This window comes from Sebastes umbrosus, chromosome 3 (assembly GCF_015220745.1).
Source record: "Sebastes umbrosus isolate fSebUmb1 chromosome 3, fSebUmb1.pri, whole genome shotgun sequence".
Classification (NCBI taxonomy): Eukaryota; Metazoa; Chordata; class Actinopteri; order Perciformes; family Sebastidae; genus Sebastes; species Sebastes umbrosus.
In genome coordinates, this window is record NC_051271.1 from 4,912,495 (window position 1) to 4,935,071 (window position 22,577).

A 22,577-nucleotide genomic window follows, 5' to 3' on the forward strand; every position below is an offset into this window, starting at 1 on the left:
TCCCGTCCTCTTCCCTCTCTGATCACCTGGCTCTCTTCCTCTGCTGTCTCATCCAGACCGCTCAAAGACAGGGTCGCTAAGAAAATAAACGCAGAAAGCCCTACTTTATTCTGAAACCCACGTTATAGCGTTTGTTTACGTAACTTGCCGGTCACAGTTGTAGTCAAAGTGTAGTAAAATGCATTCAGTTGCATCATTATCCGTGGGATCTTAGTTTTAATGGTGATATTGGCTTTGAAATTTAGATTAAATCCTAGGCGAGGATAAAAATCTTATTTTTTCCTTTATTGCATCTCCATCTACTCTGGAATGGTAATAGAAATACTTACAATGGATTCATTTATAACTTCTTACATTTCAAAGACGACCGCATATAAGCCCTATGACGAGCTACTCCTGACTCATTTTGGGTGTTATTTTAGGCTTAATTTCCTCGGGCTATGGCTTGGGCTCAAACTGAGTCTAAAAAAGCCTATTGTAAAAAATCTGCTGTTTTTAATTGTTGATAAAAGAAGATCAAAACAGATAAAAACAGATTTTTAGGTGTCAATTTTTGTTAGGAGGTTGACTTCTGGATGTTGTTAATTAAATGAATTAGTTTGCTGACAAAGGTAATAGGCATCCAAGCCTTTTTCATTTTATTTAATTTTATTTTATTTAAAAAAAAAAAAAAATTATCTTTTTTTTTTTTTTGGTTAATATATTTAAAATTATTATTTATTTATTTTATTTATTTATTAATTTTTTTCTGTTGGTAAGGCACACTCTTCTCTAAACTGTAAATTTGTGTTATATGACAGATTGTTTATTCCAAAAAAATTACAATTATTATTTTTATACTTTGTATGATCTCCCATGTGTTTTGCAAGTTTCTTAAAAGCACAATAAAAACAGCGTTAAAAAACAACAAAAAATCGAAATACGCTGCAACTATATTAACCTTTTCCTCAGCGACTTTTCTGCAGAAAAGAATAAATGAGAGATTAAAGGGCAACAGTCTGCACACTAATTAGAGGAGTAAAAGCAAATCTATTTCAGCTTAAAACTAATTAAAATTGAATCAGTCAACCTCTGAATCTCTTTCTGTCACTGATACAAACACAGCGTTGATTTCCCTCTAGCGTATCTTCTCCCTCTTCATGTGGCTTATCTTTGTATCTCTTGGCCCGCTGGGAGAATTATGGCTCTAATAACTTTCATTCGAGGCCCCTGTAGCATCAGTAAAATGTTTACTACAGGAACGCAGAGAGCTCCTTTGGTGAAGCCATGCGTTCGTTACAGAGCCTTTGACTCAATTCAACGTGTATAAATATATCCATTTCATTATGGAGGCCAGTCAAATATTTGTTTCAGCGGTTTTCCCCCCATATAATGTAAATTGCTGCAAGCTGTTGCACTTGGAAAATGTTTTCTCATAATGCTTTTCTGCCTTCACATAAATCACAGCTAAATGTTGCATTCAAATGACTACAGACAGGCAATTTATTCTTGGCTTCCCCTCGTCCCCCTCGAGAGAGGCCTGTGGCAAGAGGGTCGCTTCGGTTTTTAACAGCGACTGTCATTATTTGTTGACAGTTGTTCATCATCGTTTCCAAATTTATTGTGTTTTCTTGAAAGTATTTCTTTGTTTTCTCTGCAGTTATGACCACTGTCAAATGAAGTGAGGGGTGAAAACATGTCTGGAATTAGGCCACTGGGAGGCAATGAGCACATGACATCTTTTTTTTTTCTTCAAATAGTGAAACTCTTATTATAACCGTCCTTGTGTGTTGCTCAAGAAGAGATACTCTCATAAATACCATAAACGTTTTTACAAGAGTATTTCTTGTCTCACATTTGGCTTCCACGCTACACTGAGTAACCAGACCCAGAGACCTGGAATACCACCTCAAATCGACAGTGACATTTTTATTCCCTTAGTAAAGGAGAGTAAAGTTAATGATAGATCATCTGCAAGTTGCCTAATAAACAGAAAGCCGGGTTGTCCTGTGCGGTGTGAGAGAGTGCTGAGGCGCTCTCTGTGTCAGCTCTCAGTGGGGGATTTTGGAGAATCTATCAGCAGCGGCAATCAATGTTAATCCTGAAAAAATCTGTGTCACTGTGTCTTTGCTTGCCAGTTAAGGTCTTACATAATAATGACACTGTAGAGCAGACTGAGGAAGGCCTGTAACCACCTCTGAAACTCTCAAGTGTCATGAAGTGGACCCACCTGTTGGAACTACTGTTAACGCAAGCTGCAGACGGGCAAGTCACCTTCATGTCAGGCTCCTCGTTGAAATGACATGTACATGAGATTTCCTGCAGGCCCTATTGGCCCTCAGGACCCAGTGCATGCACTCTAGGTGAAAAAACAACTATGCTACCCATCTATTTGCAACGTACCACACCAGCAACAACACACAAAGGCCAGTATGCCATACAAATAAAGCAAAAAACAGCAGCAGCACACAAACGTCAATATTCCAAATACATAACGTAAATAGCAACGCTAGTGTGCTCACAGTGTCAACAATATATATATACATATATATTTTTTTTTTTTCAGTAAAAGGAATACATTTCTAGAACGCCCTACCAACGGAAATAAAAATACAACCTGACCTGAAAACGTTTAATGAAGCGGTGAAACACTGGCTGAAACTAAACCAAACCTGTGATCACTGATTATTGATTGGGAACATACTGTACATATGTAAAATTGATTGTAATGTACAATGTTGTATTATGTGATTTTATGTATGATGTGCTATTCTGTATTTTTTTTAATTTATTTTCTTTTTCTTAAAAGCCTAACCAGGGACAAGGTCTGCCAGGTCTGCAAATTAGCTATGGCTAGAAGTCCTATATACGTTGCATCGGTTGCACTTTAATTAAGTGTAACAATGCCTACATGTATTGTCCCTGTCAAATCAACTAATAAATTAATTAATTAAAGTGGCCATGTTAAGCTGGTTTACTAAATGGATTTCCACTCTAATAAACTACTATATTACAAATATAACAAATGTCAGCATTTAAAAGAAAAAAGCAGCTTTGTTTCATATTTCATGGCAAGAGCACCGGCATGTTGCATTAATCTAGCCTGTGACATCACGAGAATGGTTGGCTCGGCTGAGTTACACAGATACGACGGTAGAGACCGTGAAAGACGTTGACTGGGGAGACACGGGACAAAAGAAAACAAAAGAAGGGACACTATTGTATTGCTCCTGGATGTGAAGATGAGTTTTATAATGTTAAAACCAAGGACAAAACAGTCCATTTCATAAACTGACGCTGAAACGGAGATCAGTAACGTTACTGCAGCAGCGCTGGCTATAGTGACACTGAAAGAGCCCTCTGACAGGCACTGAGTCCAGCTGCAGCTGACTGTCTCCCCGTCTCCCGTCCTCTCTGATTACCTGTCTCTGTCTCCCGTCTCCCCGTCTCTCTGGCTAACTAACTAGAAAGACAAACTGACAGACAGATAAACTGATTTATCAGTTTGGTGCTCAGACACAAACGAGCCTGAGTGCGCCTGCAGCTTGGAGGATGACCTTTGACCTGCAGCTTCTACTATAGTCATACGTCATATTCCCATTTAACCAACAAGAACAAGCACAAAATTAAGTTATTTGTCAAAAAAAATGTTGACAAACAGTGTGGTTGATCAACTTAGTCAGGAAATGACTCAAATAAATATGAAATATCATAATAGAAATGTCAAAATACACTGGAGGCTGGGCTTTAAACAAAGCTGCTTTTTTTTCTTTTAAATGCTGACATTTGTCATTATTTGTTGTATATATATATATATATATACGGTATATATATACCGTATATATATATGTATACATATATATATATACGGTATATATATATATACTTGTTCATTAGAGTGGAAATCCATTTAGTAAACCAGCTTAACTTGGTTATTCACTTCCACTTTAAAGCGTTTAAAGCATTTTGTTGATGCATATATAAGTAATAATAAACAGATCTGATAATAACTCCAATAGCATGATGGTTCTTAATTCTTTACAGCAGCAGAGTCATGACAGCATTATGGATGTTAGCTATTTTCAGACTAATTCAATTTCAGCTCCTCAAACTTAATATTACCATTGCATGCAAATCTCTCCTACACACACACACACACGAAATGTGAACAAGCAAGTCTCATCAGCAATTTAAACAACAACTAGAGAGCAATTAAACTCACCTGTTCACACCTGACACCTGAACAACACTTCCAGGATCAATATATCTAACATGAACTGTGTTCTGGAAAACTCCCGGAGCTCCTTTTTGTCTCTTCTTCTTTATATTCAGATCATCTAGCTCGTTTAGAGATGCTGCAGTATTATTTCCTCCTCACATTGCATTTGTTTTGGGGGTTTTTCGAAGTCAACCGAACATGCTGTCAGTATTCTGGGCTACCATTGGCTCCTGAGGGCTGGGGGGCGGGGCTTAGATGTACAGGTGCAGCGTGATAGACAGGTAGGTGGGTAGGTAGATAGATAGATGGATAGATAGATAGATAGATAGATGGATAGATAGATAGATAGATAGATAGATAGATAGATAGCAATGCACAGGAACAGTATATTATTATATCCATATAATACAATATAAGATAAGATAAGATAAGATAAGACAAAATATTCCTTTATTAGTCCCGCAGTGGGGAAACATGCAGTGTGCAGCAGCAAAGGGGATAGTGCAGAAAACAAGATGCATCAGCTAACACAGTAAAAAAAAGAGCTAAATAAAGTGAAACAAAAAATGAACAATTAGCTATAGGAGCAGTATATACGATACTAAAATTAAACAGACTATTAACAAAATTGCACAAGTGGAAAAATTATATTGCACAGTGAGAATGAATGAATGAAATTTCACCTGAAAATATTGCACAGTATGAATTACACCTGAGTAGTAATGATATTGCACAGTCAGTGTACAGTAAAGTGCAGCTATTGATAATAAAGAATATATCAATAAAGAATATTGCAATACACTACTACCCGATTACAACTAGCATAAAAAATCTAAATTATAACATAGAATAACCCACTATATACATTAACACATGTGTATTAACATACTATATACATTAGCAAAGTGTGCAAGTTACTATGTTTTGTTCTTAAATAAATAATTGAGGCAGTAATGGTGCAAATGTAGATGTGTAACATTCAACATGCAAGATGTTGCAAGAACATTACACATGTGCAAGATTATTACAGGACTAAAACAGAAAGAAGTGTGGTTGAGAGAGAAACTATAAAGCTGAGGGTTATTGCTTTAGGCAGGAAAGATTTCCTGTATGGCAAAGCAGCACAGTAAATATTAAGTCCACTTGAAACACGCTTTTTTAAAATAATTAAAAGTCAGGTCTTGTAGTTATTGTAGGTTGTTACCTTGAGGGACGGTTCTGGCAATCGAGTGGATTTTAAAACATGATGATAATAAACGTAATGGAAACAGCACCGTGTCTCTCACTCCCTTCATTCACTCACTTTTCCCGAAATAATAAACAATGTATAGTTTAGTCTATGAGCAGTAATTTGAGATTTCAGACACTTATGAATCATGATTTTGCACCAACACTGACAGGTGTTGTATCACATCCATCTGATATAAAGATTTGCAGTGCGTTACTTTTAGGGATGCTATGAACACTGCATTTTCACCCCATTGGGTCACTCTTTGATGGCTCTGAATTGTTCATATATTTCACACAGTGTGGACACTCAAATGGCACAAAGTAAATATAGTGCATTAAATATCAAACAGGGAAAGATTTCAAACACAGCTTCTATTTTACGGACAGTTTCATGGACTTTAAAAAGAGAGATAGAAGAGATGAACACTCTGGTTACAGTGAAGTGAAATGAGTAATTCGATATGAACATTGTGCTCCTTTAATTAAATGATGGAATCCCAAATATGCTTTGTGACACAATGACACCGGCAGAGAGACGAAGACACCCAGAGACAAAGAGAGAGAGACAGAGAGAGACAGGTCAGCGAGGACAGACGGATAGAAATACCTCAAACCGAGACACGTGTTGATGTTTTAACACAGATTACACCACAAATAACAAAAAGTATCAATATGGACAGCAAGCAATGCTCTTAAATAATCAATTAGTCAATTAATAGATCATCAGAAAGAATAACTCAGCAACTATTTGAAACACATTGAAAATAATCTGTATAGTTGCAGCCCTCATTAGTTATATTCAAAGTAATATAAGTTACAAGTATGTCTTCAGTTGATTTAAAGGGACGGTCCAGAGGTTCAGTATTGCACTTCCATAAACTTGAGGGACTCACAAGAAACAGATTGGTTAAAATCAGATGCTTTAAGTCTGTATGTGCCTCCAAACATATAGTGGATCCTACATTTCCCATAATGCAGCATGCTTCATTAGACGCCACCCCCTTTGCAAATGGCAACTTCTTTTAAACCCCACACCTCAGGCTTTCTGATAAATCTCTAAGGGTGTTTTCATATATAGTCCTTTTTAAAGGAACCACAGTCAGGCCTCTTAAAGTGGACCAACAGAAAAGGGACTCAGTTCTTTTTGCGTTCACATCGTCAGTTCATTTGAAAGTGGACTCATCAGTTCTCTAAATTCTGGTCCACTTCATCTCCGATGGGGCTTTAGTCCTCTTTCTGTTCCCACCATAGTTTCACTGGAGCTCAGACCCACATAGTCCTAATGAAATAAACTCATTAAGCCCATAAACATCAGAGTGGTGTTTATGGAAAATGCAGCGCTTTTCTTTCTTTTATTTTTATTTTTTTTACGGTGCTTTAGGATGAAGAATTATTAATGTGTTTTGTCATCAATTATTACAACCATAACGAGCATTTGGGAGCAGGACTGATACAGACAGAAAGGCACGTTTCTCTATCCTCAAGCGGTGGTTATAAAATGTACAAGCATAATGTGTTTCTATTTTATATTATAAAAACTGTAAAAACATCTACTTCAAACAATTTATTTAAGTTTCTCGCCAAAATCCAAACACATTTTCTTTTCACGACTGGACGGCATTAGTCTCGAGCCTCGACGGTACACGCGGTACCTGCGGTACTGTAGAAAAACGAGTACCGTCACGTCTTCAGAATTTTTTGCATCGACTTGGTACCAAAGTATCGGTTCTCGTGACGTCCCTAAAGCGAACCTGGAGCGCTTTGTGTTCACAGTGTACAGGTTAAGCGAACTGCAATGCAGACTTGAAGCGAACCGTACTCAGACCACCTCCTGAGGAGGTCTGAGTTCTTTTGGATCGTTCACATTATGCGCAAAAAATTATGACTAAGTTCGTTTGGAGTGCTGAAAGGGACTGAGCGTGTAAACAGTCTTAAAACCAAACTGAGATAAACCTGACAACATAATCAGGCTTATTTATTCTTAAAGCTCGCTTCAGAGAAGAGAAAACAAGCTTTCTCAGGCTAATTCCTGGTGATGAGTAAACTGTAAAATCAGTGGCGTGCGCCCTCAAACATCAGAATGTGATCTTTCCAACAAGTTCATCACACGAACACTTCAAAGTTGTAGAAATGAGACGTCACTCTGCTCCTCTGATGTGAACAGGCTGTAATTACCAGTGATTTTAATGAACAGTAGGCTCACAGACAGTTTATTCATCTTCATAAGACTACTGATACCACAACGTTGGTATTACATGACACAGAAACCAGACTTCTTGTCTGGATACATTTAGAAACCAATGATGATTGAAAAACAAACATATTGTATGGTTAAACCCACTTCGGTTTTAGTAACATTATTTTTTATACTCAGAGCTTCAAACTGTATTTCTGCTGCGTCACGCTCTGCAGATTTTTCTGATAACTCATCCCGTGCGTGCTACGGCGGCTATAGCCGGCCGAGTCGTGGATTCAACAGATCACCATTAATCACACCGTGACCTTCCTCTCAACCAGGCCCATCTAAAGCTCATTCATCCCCATTTGCCATGCAGCTCTGCGGGTCGATAATTGGCAAAGCAAAACACAGATTAAACCCAATTTGGAGGGTTTCAACTTGAAGCTTAGCAGAGACAGCCGGGCTCAGGCTGAACTGGAGTTCACTGCGCTCTGGTCCTCTCTGCCTGTCTGAGGCTGCACCGGGAGGGGACCGCAAACCTAAATCAAACCAGTCTGTTCTCTGTGTTTGTGTTTGCATGCGTGTGTGTGTCTGTAGAGAGAGAGAGAGAGAGGGTGTGTGTGTGTGTGTGTGTGTGTGCAGAGCATGCAACAGTTCACTTCTCACAGCGTTACCATCCCTAATAGAAACCAACTTCCAGGGTTCAAACTCCATTTGTCCCATTAACCTATTAGCTTAAAGTTTAATTGCAGGATGTCGTAAAATGATTTGGTCTATGAGTAATGACAATATTTCGGCTTCGTAATGGCCAGAACAAAGCAAACTAAAGCTAAGCTAAGCAAAGGCGGTTGTTTTTCTTCCTCACGGCATGTCTGGGCTGCAGATTTGGGCCTTTACCTCGCCGTGTCGGTTGGATAATTGTTTACTGGCGAGGTTTTTGTTGCATGAGGGCAACATCACGGCAGGATAACAAACTAATGACTAATTTCATGGCTATTGAGTCATTTTAAAAAGACCATCACGAGGATCAACTTTAAAGAGCGACTGTGACTAATCCGACAGCAGGTACTCAAGGTATGGTCAGCAAGGTATAAAGCCCTTGTAAGGTGGAAAAAGAAGGGTATTAAGATGTCTCCACGTCAGCTTTTTTAATGACTTTAAAGGCCTTTAAAAAAAAAACATAATCCACTTAAATTCTGTTCATCAAACCCGTGGTTCAAAATAAGCAGAGAGACCACATTCCTCTCTGCAACCATGGGAGATGACCCCTAGGTGGCAGCGTACCTCATGAAACCTCCACCACTGTAACAACAACATCACTCCAATTACAAAACCTCCTCAATTGTCCTCCCTTTTATTTGCTCCGCGGGGCAACGAAACTGGATGACAGTGCGTCCGAACACTCGATAAGTTATGATCAGCTGCCCCGGCTCTCGCTCCCGCCCTTTAAACAGCAGCTTGATAGGATCTGTGAGGCGCGCTGGGCATGTATAGTGTTACTCTCATCAAAGGGGACTGAATGGGGGTGAATGGAGGATGATGTGTGTACTGCCTCTGCTTAGTGGAGGCATTTCCAGCTGGCGCCAGGGCAGAGGAAACCCACTGAGACACACAACAACACACACAGACACAGGGGTCAGCCTGGATTCACCCTCCTCCTCCTCCACCACCTCCATGCCTCTTGGCCTCCACCGCCTCCTCTTCTTTTACCCAAACCTCTCAACCCCCCGCCTTCTCTTCCCAGGCCTGGCCGCCTCTCATCTGCTCTTTCTCTCTTGTTCATCTTTTCTTCTGCTTTTCCTTCCACCTCTCTGCTGTCACCTTTTCTCTTCCTCGCTTTTCTCTCTTCCTATTTATCAAACTTGCACTTTAATTACATTTTATTACACTTAGAAAGGCTCTAAAGAGCCAATTTAGTAATATTTTTTGTGTGAGTGTAAAGAATAAGACACATTTATCGATATACTTACAGTTAAATCAGCAGTGGAGCAAATATAATTTAAAAAAAGTTATTTTTATTTTATATAATGGTCACTATATCCTGACTCACGAACAAAAACGTGTTGCCTACTGAAGCTTTGAGTGTAGGAGTAACATTTAAGTGCAACTCAAGTGATCACAAGATTAGGTTAGATTATGTAGGGCACAGCTGCACATGCACAAATGGCGTTATATATTCGTGCAAAATGTGCCAAGTGAGGTCAACCACACACATACACTTCTTTGCTATTGGTTGAGGCTGCGACTTCGCCGGTCAGCAAAGTTGAACTCCACGCGATGCAAAGATACAAATCTGGCGCATATGTGCCTGTATGCTCTGGAGGATGAGGCCGTTGGGTATATCAACATTATCCTCAGACCTATTATAACATGACGAAGAAAAACAATAAATTTACAATATATTAACTTATAATGTACCAAAAAAGGGAACTTCCATGACCTCCGCCATTTCTGACGTCAACAAACACGTCATAACTCGTGAACTCTGAGCTTTCATATGGACTCTTCTCGTGAACGCGGTAAACACGACCCCCATTTGAAGGCATCATAAATCCCAAATTTCCCTTTTCAGCAGTTTGATAAATACGGGCTCTGCTCTCTATCCCACTTTATCTCCTTCTCCTGCTCTCAGTCTACACATCTTAAACCATTTTGCTTAAGAGGAAGCTGCATCATACAGTAACGCCTCTTCTCTGATCAGCTTCAGATATACACAGGAACAGACAGCATTTAAATCACCACAAAGCTTCGTCCCTCCTCTCCCACGTTTGAGTGACATCAGGGCTCAGAGGACTTTGATTCTAGTGGGATGTTATTAGCGGCTAAGTGACTCTCGGCATGGCCCTCCCTCTTGTCTTTGGGGTGTGGTGGTGGTGGTGCAGAGGGGGACTCTGAACGGTCAGGACAAATTAAAAAGCCAACCTGCTATTTTACTGTTCAGATCTGTTGATGCTATAAAGCAGGAAAATGGGGCTTGGCGGCCTTTACGTGACTACCCGGCTGATTTTACGTGATTTTTCCCCCGGCCCTGAATCTAAGCCTTTTTTTTTGGCACAACACGTTCTGCCTTGACCGAGCATGGGATCTGTAAATGCCCTAATAAATATTTTTTAGCACTTTATTTAGTTCCATGCCCTGGGCCAACAGCGTCTAAAGTATGTCACCCAGTAACAGTGGGGAGAGAAAAGACCCTACAGGCTAAACAGGGCGTAATGTAGATTTAATTAACAAGCTAAGCATGGGCTCACACACACACACACGCACACACACACACACACACACACACACACACACACACACACACACACACACACACTCTAACAGACACAGAAGCACAAAGATGCACGCGTGAAACACAAAGACACACAAAAACTTTAGCAAACACACATAACTGTAGGTTAATGATTTCATAGTCACACACACACACACTTCTAACAAGGCAACACACACACACACACACACACACACACACACACATGGTGTGAAAATATGTGAGTGTAAATGAGATGCAGACAGGCTCACAGCAGTGAACCCAGCAGAAAGAGAGAGAGAGAGAGAGGATGTGGCTTGGCTTTGAATTGCTAAACTAAAGTTTGAGGAGGAAGGAATCATATTTTGAATTCTGTGCATACTGATCGTCTTTGAGCAACAGAACGTAAAAGGAGCTGCACGTTGTTCTTCTGCTTGTTATTTAGGATTAGATCTTTTCTTCAAACCACACTGAAGAGAAAATGTTGCACGAAAAGTGTAGATTTGACTCTTATCAGGCCATTAAATAGGTGTTATCAGTCGCTATAAGCACCATAGATGTGGGTCAGTAGGGGCCTAATACGCCTACTATGTTGTAAAAGTGAAAGTGAAACTTAAAAGTAACACGTTCTAACATGTTGAAATGAATGAAACGTCACCTTTTGAACACAAACAAAAAGGCTTCTTTAGGTTTAGGCAACAAAACTATACCTTCTTTAGGTTAAGGCAATAAAACTACAACTTCTTTAGGTTTCGGCAACAAAACTACAACTAATTTAGGTGTCGGCAATAAAACTACAACTTCTTTAGGTTTAGGCAACAAAACTATACCTTCTTTAGGTTTCGGCAACAAAACTACAACTAATTTAGGTGTCGGCAATAAAACTACAACTTCTTTAGGTTTAGGCAACAAAACTACAACTTCTTTAGGTTTAGGCAATGTAACTACAACTTCTTTAGGTTTCGGCAACAAAACTACAACTTCTTTAGGTGTCGGCAATAAAACTACAACTTCTTTAGGTTTAGGCAAAAAAACAAAACATAGTTAAGTTTAGGGAAAAAACAAGTGTTTTGGGTTAAAATAACTACAAACGCAACTACACATCGTTGGTTTCACACCGGATGCAAACTTCGGTCTCCTGAGTGAAAACACTGTGTTTATACTACAGCGCCTGACTTCCACTTCTTCTCCTTTCATACTCACTACGGTTGCTAGAGGTCGCTGTCGTCTTCTTTTATACCTTCTTTCGGTGATCTAACATGTGAATAGATGATAAAATCTACTAGTGGGTGTAGTAGGCCCCTATTGACCCACATCTATGGGGCTCATAGCTACTGATAACGCCTATTTAATAGCCTGACAAAAGTCTAATCAGCTGGAGTCGTATGCAGAGGTGAGACCTGCATTGAAAATGTTACATAAGTAAATATGCACGTTTTATAACAGCGTCAGAGGTAAATAGTATCACTGTGCAGAACAGCGCCTGTCATTGTTATACAGTCAACAATATGATGCACTAATGCTACTAGAGAGCGATTGAGGGACAAAACCGAAACCAACTGATGAATCCTGCTGCCTCGGGTTTGTTTTTAAGGAGCTAATTGGCAGAAAAAGGGTAAATAATGGTAAGATAATCATGAAGTAATGGAGGGTTACTAGTAATTTCACAGTATGACGTATCACGTTGCTTGACGGGGGACTAACAAAGTAATTGATTTGGGTAATTAGTGATTAATGATTAGTTTAAATGAATTAGTTTTGTGCAGCTCAGCAGCTGCGTTGGAGTTAATGAGGAATGACTCATGAAGAGGGCAGCTCAGTTTACCAACCCAATTACCTCATCATTACATTATCTTACATTAAGATAGTATTAGTACTATATAATACTATATAAACCTCCAATCAGACTCATTCTGGAAATACTTATTCATCCTGCTTTGTTCCTCACTCACTCCTTGTCAACTTCTCAATATTTTGTGTACCTCATTGTTAAGTTTTGCCGTTTTATTATAGAGTTATTAGTATTATTAGTATTGATGCATTAATGTGTGAGGTGGTGATAAATTAAAGTATTTTATCTAATGAATCATATAAATAAAATTGTAAACTCTAATCTGTAAATTAGTCAAAGCTGTCAAATAAATGTAGTGATGGAAGTACGTTTACACTAGTATTGTACTTAAATACAGTTACGAGGTACTTGTACTTTACTGGAGTATTACCATTTAAGATACTCTATATGTTAGAGGGAATATTGTACTTTTTAACTATATTTAACTATTGTTACTGGTTACAGTACTGATAGAAAACCCATCATCATAAAATATCATGTCCAACACTGTCAGGTAAAATTATCTTGACCGGCTACAACATTAAATTATACTTCCATGTAAAAGCTTTAATGATAATAATCCAATAATAATATTATAATGTGAACGCAGGACTTTTACTTGTAATGGTCTCCTTGTGTGGTACTTTAACTTAACAAAGTATTAAATTACTTCTGAAATGTAGAAAGTGGCATAAAACTCAATTAAAGTACCTCAAACTTGTACTGAAGTACTTGAGCAAATGTACTTTGATATTTTTGACCACTGCATTTATCTGTGAAGTTAGTAGTTAAATTACATATTGAGATTTTACATTGACAGTGTGACGGTGCTCTAAATACAAAGCTCAGTTACACCTAATGGATGGTTTCTGTTAAATCCAACCACGATAATATTTCCTCAGTGAATCATTGATTCAGGTCATTAGAATCAACAAATGTAAATCAACAGGGCCGGCTGTGAACGAGGAGAACTCAACACTTCAGTCATTTATTTCTGTTCAGTCGGTGACATCAGAGCAGACGGGTCTGATGTTGACGTTTGGCACTTGAAGCCCATAAAGGACAAGCTGTGCTGTGATCTCACATTATATTCTCACATGACTATGTTTGTTCCAAAATAAATATATCCACCATTTGAAGAAAAAAAAAATGACAAAGAGAAAAGGTAGGTCAAAATAAGTGATAGCAGATAATTAAGACAAATTGTGAGTTATTTCTGATGACGGTTGAAGAAACACTTCCTTTTACCGGTCTGCTAATTTCATGGTAATTAGGTGATAATTAGCAAGTAACCTATTTGAAATTTCTTTGGAATTACTGCGAAAAAACCCCCAATATTTACCTCAAAATTCATCAAAAATTACTTTATTATTATCATTATTTAATAATTATATTACGCTATTTCCCAGCAGGTGGTAATTAATTTAATAATATAATAATACATTTAATTTATTAGCCAATAACTTCTTTGAAATGTCTTAAAAAACTCCCTGAATCATGACATTAGCTACCAGGTTACATTTGTGTAGACAATAAGTCACAATGGTGAGATTTGTTTCTGATCAGAAATGTCTTCTATTAGTTTTGGTATTCCACCTCCGATGAAGAGCAACCGCTTCTCAAGCCTAAGGGCCATATTTGAACCATTATATGCTATTTTAGCATATAATTATTAAACAACGTCTATATATAATAATATATTGTCTACACAAATGTAACCTGGTAGCTTATGTAATGATTCAGGGAGTTTTTTAAAGACATTTCAAAGAAGTTATTTGCTAATAAAATAAATGTATTATTATATTATTAAATGTATTATCAGCTAGTGGGAAATAGCGGAATATAATGATTAAATAACGTTTATAATAAAGTAATTTTCGATAAATGTTTAGGTAAATATTGGGGTAATTTGGCAATAATTCCCAAAAAATTTCAAACATCTATTTTATCACCTAATTACCATGAGATTTGCAGACCTGTAAAATGAAGTGTTAACAAAACAATATTTGCTACACACATTTTTTTTTACCCTTAAAAATGTGTGTACAATGGACTGGAAAAGAACTCTTCATACTTAACAAAGCAAAGATGTGCAAACAAAAGTTTACCGTTGAAAAGACACTGAATAACACACACGTAAACCTGTTAATGAAATAAATAGAAAAGACAATAGAAGCTTTAGGTCGTACATTATAAGCACTAATCACATCTACTGCATGATTAGAGCAGCTACTTCATACATTCATATTATTATTATTATTATCATGAGGAGTCAACCCTGTGGTTGGTTATACTGTACATGTTCATTTACAGTGGCATTACACAATACTTACAGCAAAAACAAAAATGTAGTAACAAAAGTAAGAATTAGCTAGTTTTTACAATCATCTCCCACACATGAACTTACAGCAGTATTGTTGTAGTAATACAATAAAATATCTCAAGTTGTATTCATAATTACAGTAAGTAGCTCACATCATCAAGTAACATAAAAAATGAAGAGATGCACAGTGGAAGTGGAAAGTTTTCACTTGTTGCACACTTTATTGTGTTATAGATTAATTTAAAATAGATTAAATTAACTTTTTTGGCAATTAATTCTACACACAATAATAACAAAAAATAGTTTGATACTTTCCAAAGCCACTGTGTGAGTCTCTTTAAAATTAGGGATGCACCGATACCAATACTGGATCGGATATCGATGACAACAGGGCCGATCTATTCAATTTAATTCTATGTTTATATACTGTATATATTATATACTGAAATTTTAATTCCTGTTTTGACCAATTTGTTTCTGCAATAAAAAGGTTTACATTTGAATTGTAATTCCTGTTAATTTTGAAGACTTTTTGACAAGTGTTCAATTTATTATTTTAATAATAAATAACAATTCACTTAATTTATATCTATTTATTTTTTACATTTTGTTTTACAAAGTTAGGAAAGCAATGTTTAAGTCCAGCCTGATATTGCCTTACACATAAAGGAATGACACCCAGTCACTTCCACACAGTGAGCCATACAGCTTATTGATTAAACACTGGTTTAAGATCGGTACTCGGTATCGGCGGATACCTAAAGCCCAGGTATCGGTGCATCCTTATTTAAAACACGTTTTCCTCTTGACTTTAACTTTTATCTGTAAGACCGCAATTTACATTCTCCAGATAATCAGACGTGGAAATGACTCATTTCAACAAAACATTTAAAATATTCAATTATAGTTCCTCATCTTAGTGTTTAAACTATGATTCACATTCGCTGATGATTTCATACGTTTCCCTCTCAAAGTAAATGAATAGACGGTGAGATAACGAGACGGAGCGCTGAGGAAAAAAACTCTCAGTAATCTCATTAAAAACTTGTTATCTTCACTTCTCAGTCTGAGCTCTCGCCTCGCTTCTCTTCTCCTCTCTTCTCACACCTCAGACTTTCTCAGACAAGTACACAAATCACACAGTGTATGCTCACACACACACTCATGCATGAATACAAATATGCATACAATACATATGCACTCGTGTGTATGTGAGCATTTACAGTGCACAGTGAGTGTACACACACACACACACACACACTGAATGCAGATGGTGGAGATTACTCATGCCTCAGTAACACTGTAAAAGTCAGGCACATTCTCCAACACTTTAATAACATTCCTGCCTCTAACCGCAACAACTCACCACACACACACACACACACACACACACACACACACACACACACAAACACACAGTTGGGTATTAGCTTGTAATATAAATATTAACAGAAAATAAGTGGGTTGAAGTTGAGTAAACGTGTGTTTTACATAGCTGTTTCAGTAGTTATACAGACACCTTTAAGGTTTTAGAGCACCGGTATAAACAAGTGATTCTGTATGAAGAGGAAAAATAAAAATCCTGAACACACACCGTCAAAAAAAATCATAATTTTCTCCTCTCCACACCTGCATTTTCTGTCGGCCCCTTCACTCCTCTCCCTCCAGCTCTCGTTTCAACTGCTCGCCACCTTGTTTGGCCACCTCGGCCTCCTTCAGAGCGCTGATGACTGGTAACCACGGCGACGGCAGCTCGGGCCCGGTCCTCTTGACCTGGTTGAGGTGGCTGAGGGCGGCGTACAGCCCGGCGTTGGCCCCGCCGCGGACGCCCGGCTCCTCGTCCTCCTCCTGCTGCTGCTGCTGCTGCTCTGTGTAGTACATCTCCAGAGCTGCCGGGGTGCAGTGCTTCTGCTGTTACAGCACAAAGACAAACATGTCTTTGTTTGTTCCGGTGGTGAGGTGAGAAACTGCTCTGACATTAACAACACAAGTCCATCCCAGCAGGCCAACGCAGACAAGTATGTCTAGTATTATATGATATGACTTTATTGAGAGCTATAGATTGTAAATTGTGATTATACCTGGTTTTAGTATCTGAAACTACTGTCTTATATTACTTTTTATTATTTTAAAGAGCTACTGTCTGACACTCAACATGTGAACTTCAGCACGTCCAAGCATGAGTGTATGTATGATCTCTGTTTTATGTGTATGTACATTATGACTTTGGTATGCTGTGTGATGCAGTGGCTTGGAGCCCAAGACAAATTTCCCTGTGGGACAATAAAGTATATCTTATCTTATATCTTATTGATGGTTTGATTATTTGTATTACAGTAATAATGATTAACAAACTAGTCTAGGACATCTTTTATAAGTACATAAGTAAGCGTGCATTTAGTTTTTGAGAACCTTCAAATGAAACTTGTGAGCTTGTGTTTACAATATGCTTGTCGTTTAAGTGGTTAAGTCGTGAAGAACACCGCTGCTAAGCAACGGCAATGTTAACGTTACTTTCGTTGTCTAGAAGCCACAGAGGCTAAGAGTTTAGCAAACTAGCAAGTTGGTAACATAATGCAGGAAATGCAAACGCATAATGACGGATGAAAAAGATGAGACCGTTGGGAACATCAACATTTTCCTCAGACGTATCAAAAAATTATGAAGAAAAACAATATATGACTAAAATTACTATACATTAACTTATTATGCACCAAAAAATGTACTTCCATGGCCTCCACCATTTCTGACAACGTCAACAAACATGTCACGACTCGTGAACTCAGAGCTTTCAGACGTCTTACGAGGTCGTGAATACGACAAGAGGGGGGAGTTCATGTGGACTCTTCTCGTGAACACGGTAAACACGACCCCATTTGAAGGCACCATTTGTTGAATAAAGGGGAAATCATCAATATGTTAATGATGCGTATAAGTGGTAACATTTTCCTTGGGGCCGTTCGGCATGTCCTCCCCGTGTCAGCGTGTTTTTTTTTTCTGGGTTCTCCAGTTTCCTCCCACAGTCCAAAGACATGCAGGTTAATTGTTGACTCTAAATTGCCCTGTAGGTGTGAATGTGAGCGTGAATGTCTCTATGTGTCAGCCCTGTGATAGTCTGGCGACCTGTCCAGGGTGTACCCCGTGTGGATCGGCTCGATCCTCCTAACCCTAACCCTCTCTACTTTATCATTATATGATGTATGATTGTTTAACCTGCCTACATGCAGCTTATTGTTCCCTCCCCCATTTTTCCAGCCTATACGGAATCAGTTCCCAACTCAGTCAAACAAGTTGGCGTTGAAACGTTAGTCTTTAAATAAAGTTTACTGTCTTAAATCCGTGTGCTCCAGTGTGCTCTCTGAAGCCTCTCCTGTTATAAGACTACATCTCTTTTGTTTGAGGAAGCGAGCCAAGTTCCAGGTTGACAAATCCCTGATGACACTGTTGTATAAATCTTTTATTGAGTCAGTTTTGCTTTTATGCGTCCCTCAACCTCCAACAGAAAAACTCATTAACACGGGTGAAAAAAAATCAGCAGCAAAATCATCGGCACTCAGAAAATGTCTGATCTGAACTGTACAGCAAACAGCTAATAAAGAAAGCAGAATCCATAATTTCGGACAGAATACCCACCCCGCTGCATTCAGCATTTAAGCTTCTGCCCTCTGGTTCCCGCCAGTAAAGGTAGCATCAGTACTTCCATGCCTTTTCTTTTCTTCTTTTCATTAACTAATATGGGAATGTTGTAACTCTTTTAACATGTTTGTACTTTCACCTTGTTTACCCCTGTATTTAAGTGTTTTTTAGGCATTTTTTAAGTGTTTTTTTAAGTGTTTTGGTGATGTATGTGTGTATTGTCTTATGTGATGAGCTGTTGTTATTGCTACTGCTGCAAAACCACTTGTCCCTCGGGGACAAATAAAGGTCTTGAACTTGAACTTTATTCCAATTCACAGACGTAGTTAAAGATTTACAGTACTAATACACCACCATACGGTTGCCAGGTCCTTTTAGGACGAGCCTTCACTGAAGGAAAAAGCATCTTTAAACTCACATGTACTTGTTTTTGAGGAGAGCGTACGAGACAATGTGGTGAATTATATCAAACAAACTGAGCGTCCGTCCTGTTAATGTTTTGAAAAGAGCCCACTGAGTTGTGTTGACCTCACGAGAGTTTCTCTTCCGAGGATCCACTACCTGACCTTCCTCTCACAGCGAGGAGTCGAAACTCTCAAAAGCACAGCGGTGACTACGCCTCCCTCTGACCTCCATCCTCGCTCCTCTTTTTTATGTCTCCAACGACGCATTAGCAGGAAAAAATGCTGAAAGCAACTGTAACCGGCAAAAACTTCAAAAGCCTTGCCGGAAGGTCCCCCTCCCTCCCCCCTTCCCTTCCTTGCTTCCCCCCTCACTGTTAAGCCTTTAATCACAGTTTAGTCACGCTCAGCCCTAATTAAAGACCCCTCCGATTCACAGGCGGGCGTCCCAATCTCCGCCTGACCAGAAAGCTGGCTCTGCAGCTCCCTCTCCCTCCGTCTCCCTCTCCCTCTGGCTCTCACACTCTCTCATTTTCTTATGCGAGACGGGCTCTTTAACTAACATGCGTGGCGGCGGCGGTGGCAGCGCGACGCGATGCCTCCAAGGTGTCGTTGAGAGATAATGAGTTTGAGCTTTCCAACTCCAGTTTTCAGAGAGTCCTCCCAAAGTGACGGATGTGAGGGTGTGCCGAGAAACAAAGCGCCAGCTGCATTGTAGACTGTGTAAGTGCCCTCTGAGTGGGTGTCGCACAGACTACTTCGGGCTGGATAATGAAATAAGAAGTCTGTGATATCCAAGGACGAGACTATTACATGAGCTGCTTCTGCTGGTCTCTGCTATGCTGCAGGAAGACGGTGGCTATTTAGATTTTCCTTTTCTTCCTAAATCATGAATCCACGTTTATACTGTACATCTGAACGTGGTGTGTGTGTGATCATCTATGTGTGTGTGTGTGTGTTTATGCTGCCTACCTTAAGGATGAAACCCTCTGGGCAGGTGAGCTGGTCGTACCACATGGCTTTGTACATGAGCAGGAGGAGCAAGCTGGTCAGGAAGGCCAAAGTGATGAGGATCAGACCTGTGATCTGAGCGACGACACACATACATATGAACACATACACATATACAGTACTTCAGCAACAAGTGGCATCAATACTTAAAGGGAATAAGGCTGGCAATATATAGTTTTAGTTTTGTCAACAAATTCCATGTAAATGCCAAAACCAACAAGTCCGTCTCTTAATACTTTCGGTAACACTTCATTTTATAGGTCCGCAAATTTCATGGTAATTAGGTGATAATTAGCAAGTAACCTATTTGAAATTTCTTTGGAATTACTGCCAAATTACCCCAATATTTACTTCAAAATGTATCAGAAAATACTTTATTATAAACATTATTTAATAATAATATGCTAAAATAGCATATAATGGTTAAAATAGGGCCCTTAGGCTTGAGAAGCGGCTGCTCTTCAACGGAGCTTGAAAACTAATAGAAGACACTTCTGATCAGACACAAATCTTACCATTGTGTGACTTATTATCTACACAGATGTAACCTGGTAGCTAATGTCATGATTCAGGGAGTTTTTTAAAATAAATTTCAAAGAAGTTATTTGCTAAGCTAATTATTATCTATTCATCAGCAGACATGGAAATAAAGCATATCAATTAACTTTGTTTTCTTTTCCTGGAAATGTATTAAATAAATTACCAGCTATTGGAAAATAGCTGAATATAATTATTAAACAATGTTTATAATAAAGTAATTTTTGATCAATTTTGAGGTTAATATTAGGGTAATTTGGCAGTATTTCTAAAAAAAATTAAAATAGGTTACTAGCTAATAATCACCTAATTACCATGAAATTTGCAAACCTGTAAAATTACCAAAACAGGTAACAAATATAATATGTAATTTTTTAAAAAGCCTAAATATCCTGTCTAGCTTATTAAATGTTAAAACGGCTTGCCATAAGTTTGTTTACTTTGTCTCCTGTTCATTACAGTGTAACACCAGCACTGTGGCAGCCTGCCAGCTGCTGTCAATCAAACACTGACACGCCCCTCCAACCGGCTGAGATGAAAATTAGTATTTCTAATATTTCTTCCTTTTAATAAAACAAAACTATCAACAACACATTGAAAAAAAACAACATGTGGACATTATTTTAGACTACAAAGAGGGATGACTAAATGTGATTCAGATGGACTTTAATCATTTTCAGATAACAATGGAGCTCTATGGCACAGAGGAATGAACTCTATCAGGCTTTGGATACACAGTAAATACTTGTGTTTCCATCCATTGTTGGTTTTGGTCTTTTTTTTTTGGTGAGATTTGTTGACAATAACAAAAACATAGAATATCACCAGACTTATCTCTTAATCTGAGCATGAGACGATTCCCAGATGTCAGGCTGTTGTTGTTGTTGTTGTTGTTGTTGTTGTTGTTGTTTTACCTTGGCTTTCTCTGAAACATCGCTGTAGAAGTTGATATTCAGCTTCTTGATATTGGGCACGTACAGCTTGTTCTTCTTCTGCTGCAGCTGATATTGTGTTGACGTCTTCACAATGACCTGCAGCAGAAACAACGTACTTGTTATTGTGACTCTCGAGGGGGGGAAAAACCTAATTATCTGTTATTTGTTTTAAATTATGTTTGATGGATGATGTTGTCCCCAGCATTCAGGGATCCTATATCCACTGAAAACACTATTTTGCATGTCTAAAAATACACACGCATCATTTGCAAAAGCAGCCAGATTTAATCAATGCCTTAAAAACACATTTGGGAGCTACAAAGTGTTTTTTATGTTAATGTTTCGGCAACATCTAATCAGCCTGTGGAACATCCTGTTCTGCTGAGTGCATCATCCAACCAGAATATGATTGTGAGGCCTTTATTCCTGCATTATGCATTCAAAGAGGTGCTTGCATCACATGGGTTGATGCTAAGGTTTTAACCTGGGACGTACGGGAGGTTAATACAGCAGTCGCAGTGTTGGGGTTTATGCTTGGAAGGGAGCAAAACATCACAGCATTTTAATGCTGCTTATCCAGACGTGTTCTCGACGACTCCTAATCTGTTAGCTATTTAAAACGCGGTTTGTTGTGGTCGGCGTGAAACTTAGAAACACAATATCTTAGAGAAAAACAAAGTAGGCAGGCACATAAACACTAGAGCTGGGACGATTCACCTATCTCACGATTCGATACTATCGTGATACTTGGGTACCGATTCGATATGTATTGCGATTCTACAAGTATTGTGATTTGGTATTGCGATTTATTGTGATTTTTGTTCACTTTTTTAACACTAGACCATGGGAAAAAGTTGAATACATACACTTCTAGGGACTTTTACTCTGGAAAATCTCTAAATTAATAAAGTAAAAATGTTTGATGTTTCAGCATGTATGTAGTCAGAGATGTCCTGAAATCAAATATATCAGAATCATTGTCAGGAATTATTTATGACATTTTTTCCAGCAACACAAAAATCAAAGAAAAAAGACATTTCCCTCAC

General features: G+C 38.4%; 2 protein-coding genes and 1 long non-coding RNA gene across 9 annotated transcripts in view; 1 reads left to right on the top strand and 2 right to left on the bottom strand.

Moving 5' to 3' along the window:
* The window catches only part of LOC119484636 (homeobox protein MSH-C-like), a 47,779-nt gene extending 43,414 nt beyond the window's left edge, over positions 1–4,365 (bottom strand). For all 4 annotated transcript variants that reach the window (XR_005206056.1, XR_005206055.1, XM_037763609.1 and 1 more), the window contains exon 1: positions 4,202–4,365. The gene's annotated coding sequence lies outside the window, so the exon portion shown is untranslated. The remainder of the gene's footprint in view (positions 1–4,201) is intronic.
* LOC119484651 overlaps positions 1–22,577 on the top strand; it is a 26,885-nt gene continuing 4,308 nt past the window's right edge. The window contains exons 1-2 of the long non-coding RNA XR_005206061.1: positions 1–150; positions 18,696–18,704. This is a non-coding gene — a long non-coding RNA (uncharacterized LOC119484651). The remainder of the gene's footprint in view (positions 151–18,695; positions 18,705–22,577) is intronic.
* The window catches only part of caly (calcyon neuron-specific vesicular protein), a 20,997-nt gene continuing 6,000 nt past the window's right edge, over positions 7,581–22,577 (bottom strand). For 2 of the 4 annotated variants that reach the window (XM_037763603.1, XM_037763606.1), the window contains exons 3-6: positions 21,511–21,627; positions 20,021–20,134; positions 16,378–16,922; positions 15,872–16,271 (exon numbers count right to left, since the gene is read on the bottom strand). In XM_037763603.1, the coding sequence (XP_037619531.1) occupies positions 16,662–16,922; positions 20,021–20,134; positions 21,511–21,627 (492 nt within the window). In that variant the 3' untranslated portion in view covers positions 15,872–16,271; positions 16,378–16,661. Of the gene's footprint in view, positions 10,923–15,871; positions 16,272–16,377; positions 16,923–20,020; positions 20,135–21,510; positions 21,628–22,577 lie in introns of those variants that run through there. The other 2 variants (XM_037763604.1, XM_037763605.1) reach the window with 2 other exon arrangements.